General features: G+C 49.7%; 1 protein-coding gene across 2 annotated transcripts; it reads left to right on the top strand.

The window, feature by feature from the left end:
* Window positions 1-1,079: 1,079 nt before the first annotated feature.
* On the top strand, window positions 1,080-13,616 carry AOC1 (amine oxidase copper containing 1). 2 transcript variants are annotated; one of them, XM_010804544.4, is made up of 6 exons: window positions 1,095-1,140; window positions 5,100-5,396; window positions 8,819-10,401; window positions 11,379-11,664; window positions 12,048-12,180; window positions 12,586-13,616. In XM_010804544.4, exons 3-6 carry the CDS (start codon window positions 8,823-8,825, stop codon window positions 12,853-12,855), a joined length of 2,268 nt encoding a protein of 755 aa, XP_010802846.1. In that variant the 5' UTR covers window positions 1,095-1,140; window positions 5,100-5,396; window positions 8,819-8,822; the 3' UTR covers window positions 12,856-13,616.
* The last annotated feature ends 736 nt before the right edge of the window (window positions 13,617-14,352 follow it).

Below are 14,352 nucleotides of genomic sequence, written 5' to 3' on the forward strand. Positions count from 1 at the left end.
TCTTTCATTCTCCTCCTTCACCCTCATAAGAGGCTCTTTAGTTCCTCTTCTCTTTCTGCCATTAGAATGGTATCATCCCCATATCTGAGGTTGTTGATGTTTCTCCCACCTTTCTTGATTTCAGCTTGTAACTCATCCAGCCTGGCATTTCTCATGATGTTGTCAGCATATAGGTTAAAAAAAGAAAACAGGGTGACAGCAGACAGCCCTGTCACACTCCTGTCTCAATCTTGAACCAATCAGTTGTTCCATGCAGGGTTCTAACTGTTGCTTCTTAACCCCATTCAAGGATCAAGACCTTGTCGTGGCAAAGGAGCTTCTGTAACTTGATGAAGCTATGAGCCATGCCATGTAGGGCCACCCAATATGGACGGATCATAGCAGAGAATTCTGGCAAAATGTGATCACTGGAGGAGAGAATGGCAAACCACCCCAGTATACTTGCCGTGGGAACCTCACGAACTGTATGAAAGTGAAAGGCAGTCAGTCATGTCTGACTCTTTGCAATCCGATAGACAGTAGCCCACCAGTCTCCTCTGTCCATGGGATTCTCCAGGCAAGAATACTGGAGTGGGTTGCCATTTCCTTCTCCAGGGAATCTTCCTGACCCAGGGATCGAGCCCAAGTCTCCTGCATCACAGGATCCTTTACCACTGAACCACCTGGGAAGTCCACATTGGCAAGTACTTGCTAGGAAATTTCTCCTTATCTTTATCTCTGACCTCAGAAACTCACCACCTACTTGAACATACTATGCCAATGCAGATCATAGCGGAGAATACACAGGCAACTCTTGTGAAAAGTGCTGCTTCAGCAGAAGGAATGACAGGGAATTATAGACGGCATGGGCGTTTGGGGAAAAACAGAAGTGGACACAGCTGCTGAAGTGGTGAAAGACTGGGGAGTTTCCATACTCGGAACTTGGGGTAACAGGAGCCCGCTGGGCCACTGCCACGAGAGACCCACACACTTCCTCGTGCACTGCCCCTGCCCACTGTGGAGCTTCCTGAGCCGTAGGTCACCACCTTGGTCAGCACAAGCCTCACTCTGCCCCTCCCCCTGGGGCAAGGTCCAGCTGTAAAGTTCAAGGAGTCAGAGACAAAGGCTGCAGCAGAGGTGAGCCCGGAGCTGAGCACACAGGTATGTTCTGGGCAGGGGAGGGTATTGAGGGAGAGCCAAGCAGCGGTGAACTGGGGAGGGGAGGGGGGCAGTGAGGGAAGGTGGACATGGAGTGGAGGGTCAGAAGAAACAAAGACACAAGAGGTAGGGGGCCAAAGGGAGGGGTGAGAGCCCAGAAGGATCACTCCAAGGCACACACCACCCAGGGCTGAAATGGGACAGGTGCAGCCAGGAGGTGGCCGCTGTTCTCCAAGCACTGGAGATGAGCCGTGGGCAGGAGAGGGTATGTTTTGTATCTCCCAGCGTGGAGGTCTCACTGGCCACTGAGTTCTCCCTTCTGCCATGGCTTCATTGCTATCGTCTACCTCGGCCGCCGCCCATCTGGACACTGCAACCAAGGATTGTACCGGGAAAGGTTAAATGAATAGCCAAGCTCAGGTTACAGGACCTCAGGTCTCTTCCACATCTCCCTCCTTAGCAGAGCAGAAGGCAATTTGGGGATAAGAACTGTGGATGAAAATTCAGTTAACTATCAAGTTAAGAAGAAAAAGAGGAGGATTTTATTTGAGCTAAACCAAGGATTATAACCCAGGAAGCAGATTCTCAGAAAGCTCTGAGAACTCTTCTACTTGTTAGAAATCGAACGCACAGTCATATACATCCTCAAGACAAAGGGATCATCCATCAAAATAATATATTTTACTAAAAGTTCACCAAAGATACATAGTCCAGGTAAGCACATATAAAGCAAGGTGCAAGTCACCATGGCCCCTACAGAGCTAGGAAAGAACATTGATCTTTTAAGAGGTTACATTGCTAGCATCAGAAGAAGGGGGAAAATGGATCTTTACAGTCCAGTGGGCACCCCCATCTTTGAGGAACTCTGGTTAATGAGTAATGCAGACATATCTGGCACATTAGGGAGTGGGGGACAGAGGGAAGAGGCCAAAAAAAAACACAGATAGCAACTTCTATGTTTAATTTTTTCTTGTCCTGGTTTGAAAAGCACGTTTTATTTCATCGTCCCCACCCCGGTTTGATTATTAATCTTTTGATAGAAAGCATTAGGTGAACCAGTATTTGGTCCCCCAATGCCATGGTGGTCGCTTACCTGCCCTGGATCTATCATGTCCCCCAATGCCCCATCTTAATACCCCAGTTCTTTCTTACCTTTTAAGGGGTTAAGCTAGTAGGATGCTTGCCACAGACTGACAGTCAACTCTAAGTGGTACAGGGGGACTTACGCCAATTTTGCTCTATATGTGCACTATGCATGGTCACTATTTTATATCGAATAATAGATATGACCAATAGTCATTCAGGCATCATTATTTTAGGAGGAATTTTGAACACACATAGAGAGGCACAAGGCTTCCCTGATGGCCCAGAGGTAAAGAATCTGCCTGAAACGCAGGAGACACAGGTTTGATTCCTGGGTCAGAAAGATCCCCTGGAGAAGGAAATAGCAACCCACTCCAGCATTCTTGCCTGGAAAATCCCAAGAACAGAGGAGCCTGGCGGGCTGAAGTCCATGGGGTCACAAAGAATTGGACACAACTGAGTGACTAACCACGCACATGTCTATCGAAACTATTTTTTTGTTTTATCGGGTCTAACCCGTATTTGTGTGGTGGGGTCAAAATTTCCCCTTTTTGTTGCTTAATCTGTCTCTCTTCTTTAGTGGTGATTTCTTGAGCTCATAGAAATAAATTTTTCATTGAGTTTGCCGGGTTAACAGAGAGCAGTGGACATTCTGGAGGCTGGACAGGATGAATATTTAAAGCTACCCATTTGGCTGCAACATCAGCAAGTTGATTTCCTTCAGCTTCCACAGTGCCAAATTTGAAATGCTCTGTTGTTTTCATAATTGCTGTTTTGGCAGTTGTATCATGGTTAATCCATTTAACCATTAATCCATTATCTTGCAGTCCATGGGGTCACAAAGTGTTAGACACAACTGAGCGACTGAACTGAACTGATCGTGATTAATGACTCTTCAACCTGTTTTCTATTTTTGGTATAAGATGTCATGATGAGGTTTAAAACCTCATTACTTTCATAGCATTCCAAAGTTGTGTGCCACTCAAAAAGCATACTGAACATCAGTATAAATATTTGTTACCTGGCCTTTAGCTAGCTGACAAGCTAGAGTTAAGGTAATTAATTTGGCTTGTGGTGCTGACTTTGTTTCTGGCAAATAAAAGTTTTCAATTATGTCCACTGTGGATCTTATTGCATATCTGGCTTGATAATGTCCCATTCATCCCATAAGTAGGACCCATCTGTAAATTAGATCAGCCTTATCAATAGGCTTCTTATAAGTCATTCCTGGGAGCAAGAAGATAAACTGCTAACAAGATGTGATCATAGTTGCTTTCTTCCTGTGGTTCTGGAAGCAAAGTTGCAATGTTAATGCTATTACATCAAATCAAGGTAGTATTGGGAAGAGAAAGCAACAACTTCTTAAAAAGTTAGCTGGCTTACAGAATTGTGAGGAATGTGGCAGTTTAGAAGAGACTCAACCGAATATGAGACATAAGCAGTTAAAGGAGATCCTATTACTACGTCTTCAGCAGGCTTACATGAGAGAGCTGTTTCTAAAATAACCCTCATACAAGGTGGAAGTCCTTTCACTACTGAGTCTAACTTATTTTGGGAGCAGAAAATCTCCCTACAGGCATTTTTGAAAAGCATCAGATTAGGACAATCAGTTCAATTCAGTCACTCAGTCGTGTCCAACTCTTTGCGACCCCATGAATTACAGCACGCCAGGCCTCCCTGTCCATCACCAACTCCCAGAGTTCACTCAGACTCACATCCATCCAGTCAGTGATGCCATCCAGCCATCTCATCCTCTGTTGTCCCCTTCTCCTCCTGCCCCCAATCCCTCCCAGCCTCAGAGTCTTTTCCAATTAGTCAACTCTTCGCATGAGGTGGCCAAAGTACTGGAGTTTCAGCTTTAGCATCAGTCCTTCCAAAGAACACCCAGGACTGATCTCCTTTAGAACGGACTGGTTGGATCTCCTTGCAGTCCAAGGGACTCTCAAGAGTCTTCTCCAACACCACAGTTCAAAAGCATCATTCTTCCGCACTCAGCTTTCTTCACAGTCCAACTCTCACATCCATACATGACTACTGGAAAAACCATAGCCTTGACTAGATGGACCTTTGTTGGCAAAGTAATGTCTCTGCTTTTGAATATGCTATCTAGGTTGGTCATAACTTTCCTTCCAAGGAGTAAGCATCTTTTAATTTCATGGCTGCAGTCACCATCTGCAGTGATTTTGGAGCCCCAAAAAATAAAGTCTGACACTGTTTTCACTGTTTCCCCATCTATTTGCCATGAAGTGATGGGACCAGATGCCATGATCTTCATTTTCTGAATGTTGAGCTTTAAGCCAACTTTTTCACTCTCCTCTTTCATTTTCATCAAGAGTGTTCTTAAGTGGACACACCATAAAACATATTATTTTAAGAAAGTTTACCCAAAAGGCTTTATCCCCTTCAGTTCAGTTCAGTTCCCCTTATCTCTCTTCTATTACTTATGAAAATATCATCATACCATTAATTATCTCATTACAAATTTTGGAACAGAAATAATATGAGTTTATCGATTTTCAGTAAACCAAGGTACAATAAAAGTGTTATACTTAATGGTGAGACTCTAAAGACATGTCTGTATTAATCAAACTACCAATTTAAACTGGTTTTTAGTCATTAAAAGTTAATCCTGGATCACATGATCCTTTAAGAAGTGGGCTAAAGTTACATTTAGAAATATTTGATTTGTAAGCACTTACTTTTAAGTCAAAAAGAGCTCTTTTACAAATTAATTTTGGTAACACTATCCAGAGGTAGGGACATACCGTATTTATAACGTACACACAGACAAACATATCCAGACAGACACAGATAGAGATGTCATAATTTTCCTACTTGAGTTTTTAAAAGCCTCTTTCCCTTTTCTTTTCTCTTTCCAGTTTTAAGGTCTACTAACTGAGCTAAGGCTGTCGTCTTAGGTGATGTGAGCCATGTTTATGTTTCAAGGACGTAGCATGACTTATAACTTCCTTCAAGCATCCTCTGAAGAATATTTTTATTCTCTCGGGGTCAGAATTTTGAAAAGGTCTTTTATCAAGCTGGCTTTTTCTAGAATGTCAAAAAAGCTCCATCCTGGCCATTTAAGAGTGAAGATTAGTACCTGCAAGCACCAGCTTTGTTCCAATTACATGAATTCATGCTGCCTCTGAGTCTAGCTGCCCCAGGAGTTATCCCAGGTCAGTTTGACTCTCTTACATGTCTTGGGTCCTCCCTCTGACAGTCTAAAACTGCCCTGGGTGCTCAGAACTCGAGATAATCAGCCTTTGTTATGCCTGCCCAGCTAGAAGGATTTTTTTAATGATTATACTGAGACCCTCTGTGGACTCACTACACATCACGAGGATAGATCCTCAAACACTTCCGCTAGGTTCTCAGTGGCCTGGAAGCACCCTGTGGCCGGAAGGAGCAGATGTCCTTTTCCCTTTGGAGTTGAGCAGGCTCGGTCTTCATTTCACTGGCAAACAGTTTGTTCAGACCATATACACATAATCTTTCCGATTTAAGCCAAATCTTTAAGAAGCATAGCCAACCTGGCTCATGCCAAAGTTTCCCTTGGGTCCCCACCTAAGAAAATCCCCCAGGTCTCCTGCCTAGAAAATGTACAGTTACCCACTTTAGGACTCAGAGAAAAACAGAAAAGTCCCAGGAAAAACAGCTCAAGGGACTTCTCTGGTGGTCAGGTGGTTAAGACTCTGTGCCTCCAACGTTAGGGGCACAGGTTTGATCTATAGTGAGGGAATTAAAATCCCACATGCTGCATGGCACAGCCAAGAAAAGTTTTTTCTTAAAGAAAGAGAATGAAAAATAGGTCCAGTAAAATTCAGGACATCATTTAAAGCAATGATGTCCGGATATCAGGAGACCGCACCAAAGCACCTGAAGAATACCAAAAATTGGGTGGGACTCCAAGAGCCTGTGCTGGTACCGAGCTTCAGTTTAGGGTGGTCTCTGGGTGCCTCCGATATACTGCCAACTGTGCCAAGAAAATGTCGATGAAAATTCAATTAACTACTAAGTTAAGAAGAAAAACAGGGGATTTTAATTGAGTTTAACAGAGGATTATAACCCTGGAAGCAGATTCTCAGAAAGCTCTGAGAACTGTTCCACTTGTTGGACGTTGAAGGCATGGTCTTATACATTTTCAAGACAAAGGGATCATACATCAAAATAATATATTGATATTTTACATTAAGTTCACCAAAAATACATAGTCCAGGTAGGCATATATAAAGCAAGCTGCAAGTCACTATGGCCCCTACAGAGCTGGAAAAGAACAGTGATCTTCTAAGAGGTTACATTGCTAGCATTAGAAGAAGGAAAAAAAAATGGATCTTTACTGTACAGCAAGCACCCCCATCTTTGAGGAGCTCTGGTTAACGCATACCGCAGACGCACACAGCATGTTAGGGCGCAGGGGAAGGAGGAGGCCCAAACAAACACAGAGAGGAAATTCTATGTTTAATTCTTTCTTGTCCTGCCTTAAAATATAAATTTAATTTCATCAGAGGTTAAGACGAAAGGGGCCTGGATACCAAAAAGACATGGAGGAACATAAACGCATATTACCGAGCCAAAGAGAACAGTCTGAAAGGGCTGCACGCTGTATCACCCTGACGGCATGACATTCTGGAAAAGGCAAAACTATGGAGACAGTAAAGAGATCAGTGGTTGCCCGGGTTAGTAAAGAGGTCAGTGGTCAGGGAAGGAAGTGAAGGATGAAGAGCTGGAGTAGAGAGGACGTTGAGGGCCCTGAAATTGCTCTGTATGGTCCATAAAGATGGATGCAAGTCTTTACACATTTGTCAGAACCCACAACATGTACAGCACCCAGAGTGAACCCTCATGTAAATTACTGGGTAACAATGATGTATCACTGTAGGGCCACAGATTGTAGCAAAGGTACCACTCTGGTGTGGGATGCTGTTAGTGGGTCAGGTTACGTGGTGGGGGTGGGGGGGAGGTAAAACAGGAGATATACGGGATCTCTCTGTACATCTCTCTCAATTTTGCTGTTAACTTAAAACTTTTCCAAGTCAAATCTAGTTTAAAAAAGAAGCTAGGCTGGACCAAAACTTAATAGTAGAACAAGAACTCACTGCTTATCTTTCTGCTCTGGATTCACTTAGCAACCCTGAGAGCTTCCCCATCCCTTCAGGCTGGAGAGATCACATGAGTCCCTGAGACTCCCCACCAGGGATGGGAGGTCAAGACTGTAGTGTCAGCTCCAGGGGGTGGGCCATGAGACCCTGACCACAGCCTCCCCTCACAATGGACAGGAAAAGGACATCACCTCAAATTGCCCCCTGGGATGATGACATCCTGAGGTGCCCTCCTCATGGCCTTGGCCTGAGGCCAAGTGGTCACAACTGTGGGGCATCACTGAAGAGGCCAAAGAAGCTTGGCAGGGCCAGCCACCCCATTCTCCCCCTCACCTGTGTGGGCACAGATCTACAACTGAACCAGTCAAATCACTCTACATGGTTCATAAGTTTAAACATTCTAACACCAGAGAATGTATCTTCATATTGTTCAGTCATGTCCGACTCTTTGCGACCCCATGGACTGCAGCACACCGGCTTCCCTGTCCTTCACCATCTCCCAGAGCTTGCTCAAACTCATGTCCATTGAGTCAGTGATGCCATCCAACCATCTCATCCTCTGTCGTCCCCTTCTCCTCTTGCCCTCCGTCTTTCCCAGCTTCAGGGTCTTTTCCAATGAGTCAGCTCTTTGCATCAGATGGCTAAAGTATTGGAGCTTCAGCTCCAGCAGCAGTCCTTCCAATGAATAATCAGGGTTGATTTCCCTTTAGGAAGGGACTCTCAAGAGTCTTCTCCAGAACCACAGTGCAAAAGCATCAGTTCTTTGGTGCTCAGCCATCTCTATGGTTCACCTCTCACATTCTTCATGACTACTGGGGGAAAAAAATGAGTAGTTTGCATTTCTCAAGTGCTTCCTAGAAAGCAGGCTTTGTGCTAAACACTTTATCCTTATTGTCCAACTGATTTTTCCTAACAATTCCATAAGTAGGTACTTGCATTGTTATTTTCCATTTCACTGTTGTGGGAATGGAGGCCCAGAGAGTTTAAGCAAGCTGCCCAAGGTCACACAGCTGGTCCTAGTGGTACCATGTATTAGCCCTACAACCGTCGACTCTTTGAACTTCCACACTACATTTCAAATTTTATCCATATAAAAAACATTGTGTTGTATCAAAAACACCGTTTTGACACAACACAGTTTTGCTGCCAACACCCATGGCACAGCCAGCACACTGTAGCATTTTGGGGTACAGGTACTGTGAATATCTGAGTGACCTAAAGCTGGAGAGATAGCGCTTCTGCCCCGCAGAGATAAGGCACAGAGGAGGGGAGGAGTCTGCACAGGTAAGCGCATCCATGGGACTAAAAGAGGTTTACAGACCAGGGAGGTTACAGACCAGGGAGGAGAGAGCAGAATTCAAATCGGAGGACTGCAAGCCAGGAGGTGAGTCCGTGGGAAAACCATGAGGTCAAGGGCCAGGGTAATCCAAGACCCAACCTGGGGGACACCCACTTCCTCCCACAAAACTGCCAAGCTCATCTCCTCTGCTGCATTCCAGAGCCATGGGGCGGGAGGCCCTGGCCCTCGGCTGGGCGAGCGCGGCCATCCTGGTGTTGCAGACGCTGGCGGCGGCAGAGGGCGCCCCGCAGACCCCAGGCGACAAAGGCAGGGTATTTGCGGACCTGAGCGCCCAAGAGCTCAAGGCCGTGCACAGCTTCCTCTGGTCCCAGAAGGAGCTGAGACTGGAGCCGTCCAACACGCTGACCGTGGCCAAGAACTCCGTGTTCCTCATTGAGATGCTGCTGCCCAAGAAGCAACACGTGCTCAAGTTTCTGGATAAAGGCCACCGGCCTCCCGTTCGGGAGGCGCGAGCCATCATCTTCTTTGGAGCTCAGGAACAGCCCAACATCACCGAGTTTGCCGTGGGGCCGCTGCCAAGGCCCCGTTACCTGCGACACCTGCCGCCCAGGCCCAGGCACCAGGCCTCCTGGGCCTCCAGGCCCATCTCCAAGGCAGAGTATGCCCTTCTGAGTCACACCCTGGAGGAGGCCACCAAGCCCCTCCGCGCGTTTTTCTGGCGCACCGCGGGCGCTGTGTTCGGAAACTGCTCCCAGCGGTGCCTGACTTTCACCGACGTGGCACCCCGGGGCGTGGCCTCCGGCCAGCGCCGCTCTTGGTTCATCCTGCAACTGCAAATCGAAGGCTACTTCCTGCACCCCACTGGGATGGAGCTCCTGCTGGACCACGGAAGCCCGAACCCCCGGGACTGGACAGTGGAGCGGGTCTGGTACAATGGGAGGTTCTACCGGAGCCCCGAGGAGCTGGCTCAGAAGTACGACGACGGAGAGGTGGATGCGGTGGTCTTGGAGGACCCGCTCGCCAAGGGCAAGGACGGAGCCAACCTGCCCGAGGCGGCCCTCTTCTCCTCCTACCAGTTACGCGGGGACTTGGGCGTCTCTAAGAGCGGCCCCCGCCTGGTGCAGCCCCAGGGCGCGCGCTACAGCCTGGACGGCCACACGGTGCGCTACGCCGGCTGGAGCTTCTCCTTCCGCCTGCGCTCATCCTCGGGGCTGCAAGTCCTGGATGTGCGCTTCGGCGGTGAGCGCGTAGCCTACGAGGTGAGCGTGCAGGAGGCCGTGGCACTGTACGGAGGACACACGCCGGCCGGCATGCAGACCAAGTATATGGATGTGGGCTGGGGCTTGGGCAGCGTCACTTATGAGCTGGCCCCTGGCATCGATTGCCCGGAGATGGCCACCTTCGTGGACGCCCTCCACTACTACGACGACGACGGCCCCGTCCTCTACCCCCGGGCTCTCTGTCTCTTCGAGATGCCCACAGGGGTGCCTATCCGGCGGCACTTTAACTCCAACTTCAACGGTGGCTTCAATTTCTATGCGGGGCTCAAGGGTCAGGCGCTGGTGCTAAGGACCACGTCGACGGTCTACAACTATGACTACATCTGGGACTTCATCTTCTACCCCAACGGGGTGATGGAGGCCAAGATGCACGCCACCGGCTACATCCATGCCACCTTCTACACCCCCGAGGGGCTGCGCCACGGGACCCGCCTGCACACCCACCTCATCGGCAACATGCACACCCACCTTGTGCATTACCGTGTCGACCTGGATGTGGCAGGTAGGACCCGGGCTTGGGACCACCCTCCTAGCCAAATGTCTGCATCCCCGAGATAACTCACACTCCTGGGAGATGATGGTGCCGCGTCTCCCGTGGAGACATAATGTCAGGAAAGTTTGCCCAGCCTGGAGGTGTAGGGCCTGCAGAAACCTGTATGCCCCTGCAAAATGGTGACGTGAACAGTGCCAGGGGCTGCCCCTGCACTGACCCCTTTGGAGGATGGACCCTGTGCAAAGGTGTGCACGGCGGGGAGGGGGGAAAGGGGTGGGGGAGGGGGTAATGCCTAGGTGTAAGACACGTCACTGCCTGGAGCTTTGAATGGATGCAGCACCATTGGGAATACTCCTTGTGTCTCTTAAATTAGTGGTGTCACCAGAAAAGATTGGAGAAGCTTTTCTCCAATGGAGTGGGAATGGCAACCCGCTCCAGTATTCTTGCCTGGAGAATCCCATGGACAGAGAAGCCTGGTGGGCTACAGCCCATGGGGTCACAAAGAGTTGGACATGATTGAGTGACTGAGCATGTGTGCCTTAAAAAATGGCATGGGTGTAATGACAGGATTTGGCCTGATATCAAGTCCCGTGTTAGAACAGGCCCCCAGGACCAGCTGGGCAGCTTCTCCTGTTCCCCCTTGTCTGTTCCTGACCCAGAGGGCATTGACATGGCCCCTCCCCCTGGGGAAAGGCCATCTGCCTGTCTCTGGGACCGCAGCTGCAGCAAACAGGCTTGGATGCTGCTCTCAAGAGGAAATACCCAGGGTCACAGTGGAGTCACTGCTGCTGCTGTGCCAGCTCTGAGCTGTCTTCTAGTTCCTCAGCCCCTTCCCTCCACTGCCATCTGGCTCAGTGCCTGTCCTCAACATCCCCTTCAGTCCATGGTCTGCTGTTGGGTGTGGTCCCGGACGGAGGGCCCAAGGTGGAATGAGGAGGCTTCAGTTCCAGGTGCTTGACTCCAACTCCTTCCCTGTACACCCGCAGGCACCAAGAATAGCTTCCAGACCCTGCAGATGAAGCTGGAAAACATCACCAACCCCTGGAGCCCAGGACACCGCCTAGTCCATCCAGCTCTCCAGCAGATGCGGTATTCTCGGGAGCGCCAGGCAGCCTTCCGCTTCGGACAGACTCTGCCCAAATACCTGCTTTTTACTAGCCCTGAACAGAACCCCTGGGGCCACCAGCGCAGCTACCGAGTGCAGATCCACTCCATGGCTGACCAAGTGCTGCCCCCAGGCTGGCAAGAGGAGCGGGCCGTCACCTGGGCCAGGTGAGGAAGGCCCAGGAGGCTGGCGGGGACTGGAGGCTCCTCTCTGTGTCTCTGTGTTTCCCTGTGTCTGTGTGTGTCTGTGTTTCTGTTCATGAGATTCTGAATCTATCCAGTGCTATATCTGGGTGTGTGCACATGTGTGTGTGTGTGTGTGTGTGCGCGTGCATGTTCCTGGGTGTGTGGCTCTGTGTTTGGGGATGGAGGGTATAGAGCCCCTGCGGAGCCCCGGAGCCTCCACTGACAGTCTGGCTAACTCTCAGGGGATGATCCTGCATTTAGGGGAAGGCAGTAACTTTCCCCCTTCGTTGACCCTGACAATGTTCCCTGGGAGGGGCTGGGAGGCCCCCGACACCCAGAGTCACTCGGCTTCTCTGCCTGGACAGGTACCCCCTGGCAGTGACCAAATACCGGGAGTCAGAGAGATACAGCAGCAGCATCTACAACCAGAACGACCCCTGGGACCCACCTGTCGTCTTTGAGGAGTTTCTTCGCAACAATGAGAACATTGAAGACGAGGTACCAGCTCTGCCTTTTTCCAGCCCCACCCTGAGACAGATCCCTGTCCAGTCCCAGGATCCCTGTCCAATCCCAGGATCCCTGTCCAGTCCCAGGATCCCTGCCATGTCCCAGGATCCCTGTCCAGTCCCAGGATCCCTGTCCAGTCCCAGGATCCCTGCCAGGTCCCAGGATTCCTGCCAGGTCCCAGGATTCCTGTCCAGTCCCAGGATCCCAGTCCAGTCCCAGGATCCCTGCTGGGTCCCAGGATCCCTGCCGAGTCCCAGTAGGGCAAGGACCAGCTTACTGGGTGGAGAGCCAGCTCCGGGTTCACCAGATTTGCCCTTCCTTATACCTGGGGCTTGGGTGCTGGCCACCCCTTCTCCTCTGAGCCTCCTCAGCATGGCCCGCCCCTCTCTCCTGCAGGACCTGGTGGCCTGGGTCACAGTGGGCTTCCTGCACATCCCCCACGCAGAAGACATCCCCAACACGACCACGCCCGGGAACTCCGTGGGCTTTCTGCTCCGACCCTTCAACTTCTTCCCAGAGGACCCGTCCCTGGCATCCAGAGACCTCATAATCGTGAGACCTCTGGAAAATGGCTCCACCTACACCCAGAGCTGGATGCCTGAGGAAGAGGGGGACTGCTTGAAGCCTCCCTCTTTCAGCTACAATGGAACCTACAGGCTTGTGTGAAGGCCCCTGCCCCCCACTGGGTCCCACCTGAAGCCCAAGTGCCCCCCCTCCTCCAGTGACAGACGATAAACCCCTCTGGGGCAGCTTCCTGGGGGAGGCACAGTGGGTGAGGCCACACCCCAGGCCGGGCATGTGGGACACACACGGATGAGAAACCCAAGGCCTTGGTCTCCACCCCAGAGAAGACCTTCATGGCTATGGCAAATGACAGTCACCGAAATACTAGGTTGGCCTGTGAAGTCAGCTTAAGGAATCTGAAGCTGATGGCTCCCTCCTGGGAGACTAGGGGTCACTGATGGGCATGCCAAGTAATGCAAAGCCAGGAAGACACTGGAAAAATCCAGTGAAACTGCTGCCTCCTCTACCCTTTGATTTACTCACCCAACTTCTTGGAGTTATTCTGGAGATCTACCTACAAACCCAGGAAAAATAGATGTACATGGCAATTTACTGAAGGACTATTTGTACTGTCAAAGTCTGGAAAAAAAGCCAAACCTCCATCTACAGGAGAGAGCCTATAGATCTTAATAACCCTTGCAGTGCCCACACAATGCGCTCGTAGGTGACTGTGAAAGAAACGTATGTACAGGGATATTCACTGTCCTGATAGGGAAGAGCTTCACAATGTGCTCAGAAAACAGGTATAGAACAATAGATGGCATGCTAATCTTTGTATAAGAGAAGAGAGAAATATACATACTCATAAACACCCTTGAAAGATAACACGTGATTCTAATAAAAGTGGTTTTCCATTGTCTTCATTTGAGCTGCTGTAACAAAATATTGGGTTGGCCGGAAAGTTTCAAGTTCTTCCATAACATCGTACAGTACCACGGTCTGGGTGGCTTATCAACAACAAAAGTTTGCTGCCTCCAGTTCTGGAGGATGGAAGTCCAAGATCAGGGTGTCAGCAAGGTCAAGTGAGAGCCCTCTTCTGGGTCAGAGACTTCTGACTTTTCGCTGCATACTCCCATGGCAGAAGGGTAAGGGGTCTCCCTGGGGTCTCTTATAAGAACACTAATCCATTCATGAGGCTCCACTGTCATGACCTACTGCTGCTGCTGCTGTTAAGTCACTTCAGTCGTGTCCGACTCTGTGCAACCCCATAGACAGCAGCCCACCAGGCTCCCCCGTCCCTGGGATTCTCAAAGCAAGAACACTGGAGTGGGTTGCCATTTCCTTCTCCAATGCATGAAAGTGAAAAGTGAAAGTGAAGTCGCTCAGTCGTGTCCGACTCTTAGCAACCCCATGGACTGCAGCCCACCAGGCTCCTCCATCCATGGGATTCTCCAGGCAAGAGTACTGGAGTGAGGTGCCATTGCCTTCTCCGGTCACGACCTAAGCACCCCACAAAGGCCCACCTCCCAACACCATCACACTGGGCATCAGGCGGGACGCAGACGTCCAAACCACAACACCTAAAGAGGTGGAGAGAAATAGGGTGAAAGAGACGGGATGGAGCAGGATTACTCAAGGGAACCTGTCTATATTGGGGGT

The sequence above is a fragment of the Bos taurus genome, chromosome 4 (genome assembly GCF_002263795.3).
Source record: "Bos taurus isolate L1 Dominette 01449 registration number 42190680 breed Hereford chromosome 4, ARS-UCD2.0, whole genome shotgun sequence".
Lineage (NCBI taxonomy): Eukaryota > Metazoa > Chordata > Mammalia > Artiodactyla > Bovidae > Bos > Bos taurus.

Excerpts from the sequence above, each read along its gene's own strand:
- AOC1 (XM_010804544.4), top strand. The coding sequence starts at position 8,823 with ATGGGGCGGGAGGCCCTGGCCCTCGGCTGGGCGAGCGCGGCCATCCTG. Across the intron at positions 10,402-11,378 it reads TGTCGACCTGGATGTGGCAG|GCACCAAGAATAGCTTCCAG; the intron begins GTAGGACCCGGG and ends GTACACCCGCAG. Across the intron at positions 12,181-12,585 it reads ATGAGAACATTGAAGACGAG|GACCTGGTGGCCTGGGTCAC; the intron begins GTACCAGCTCTG and ends TCTCTCCTGCAG.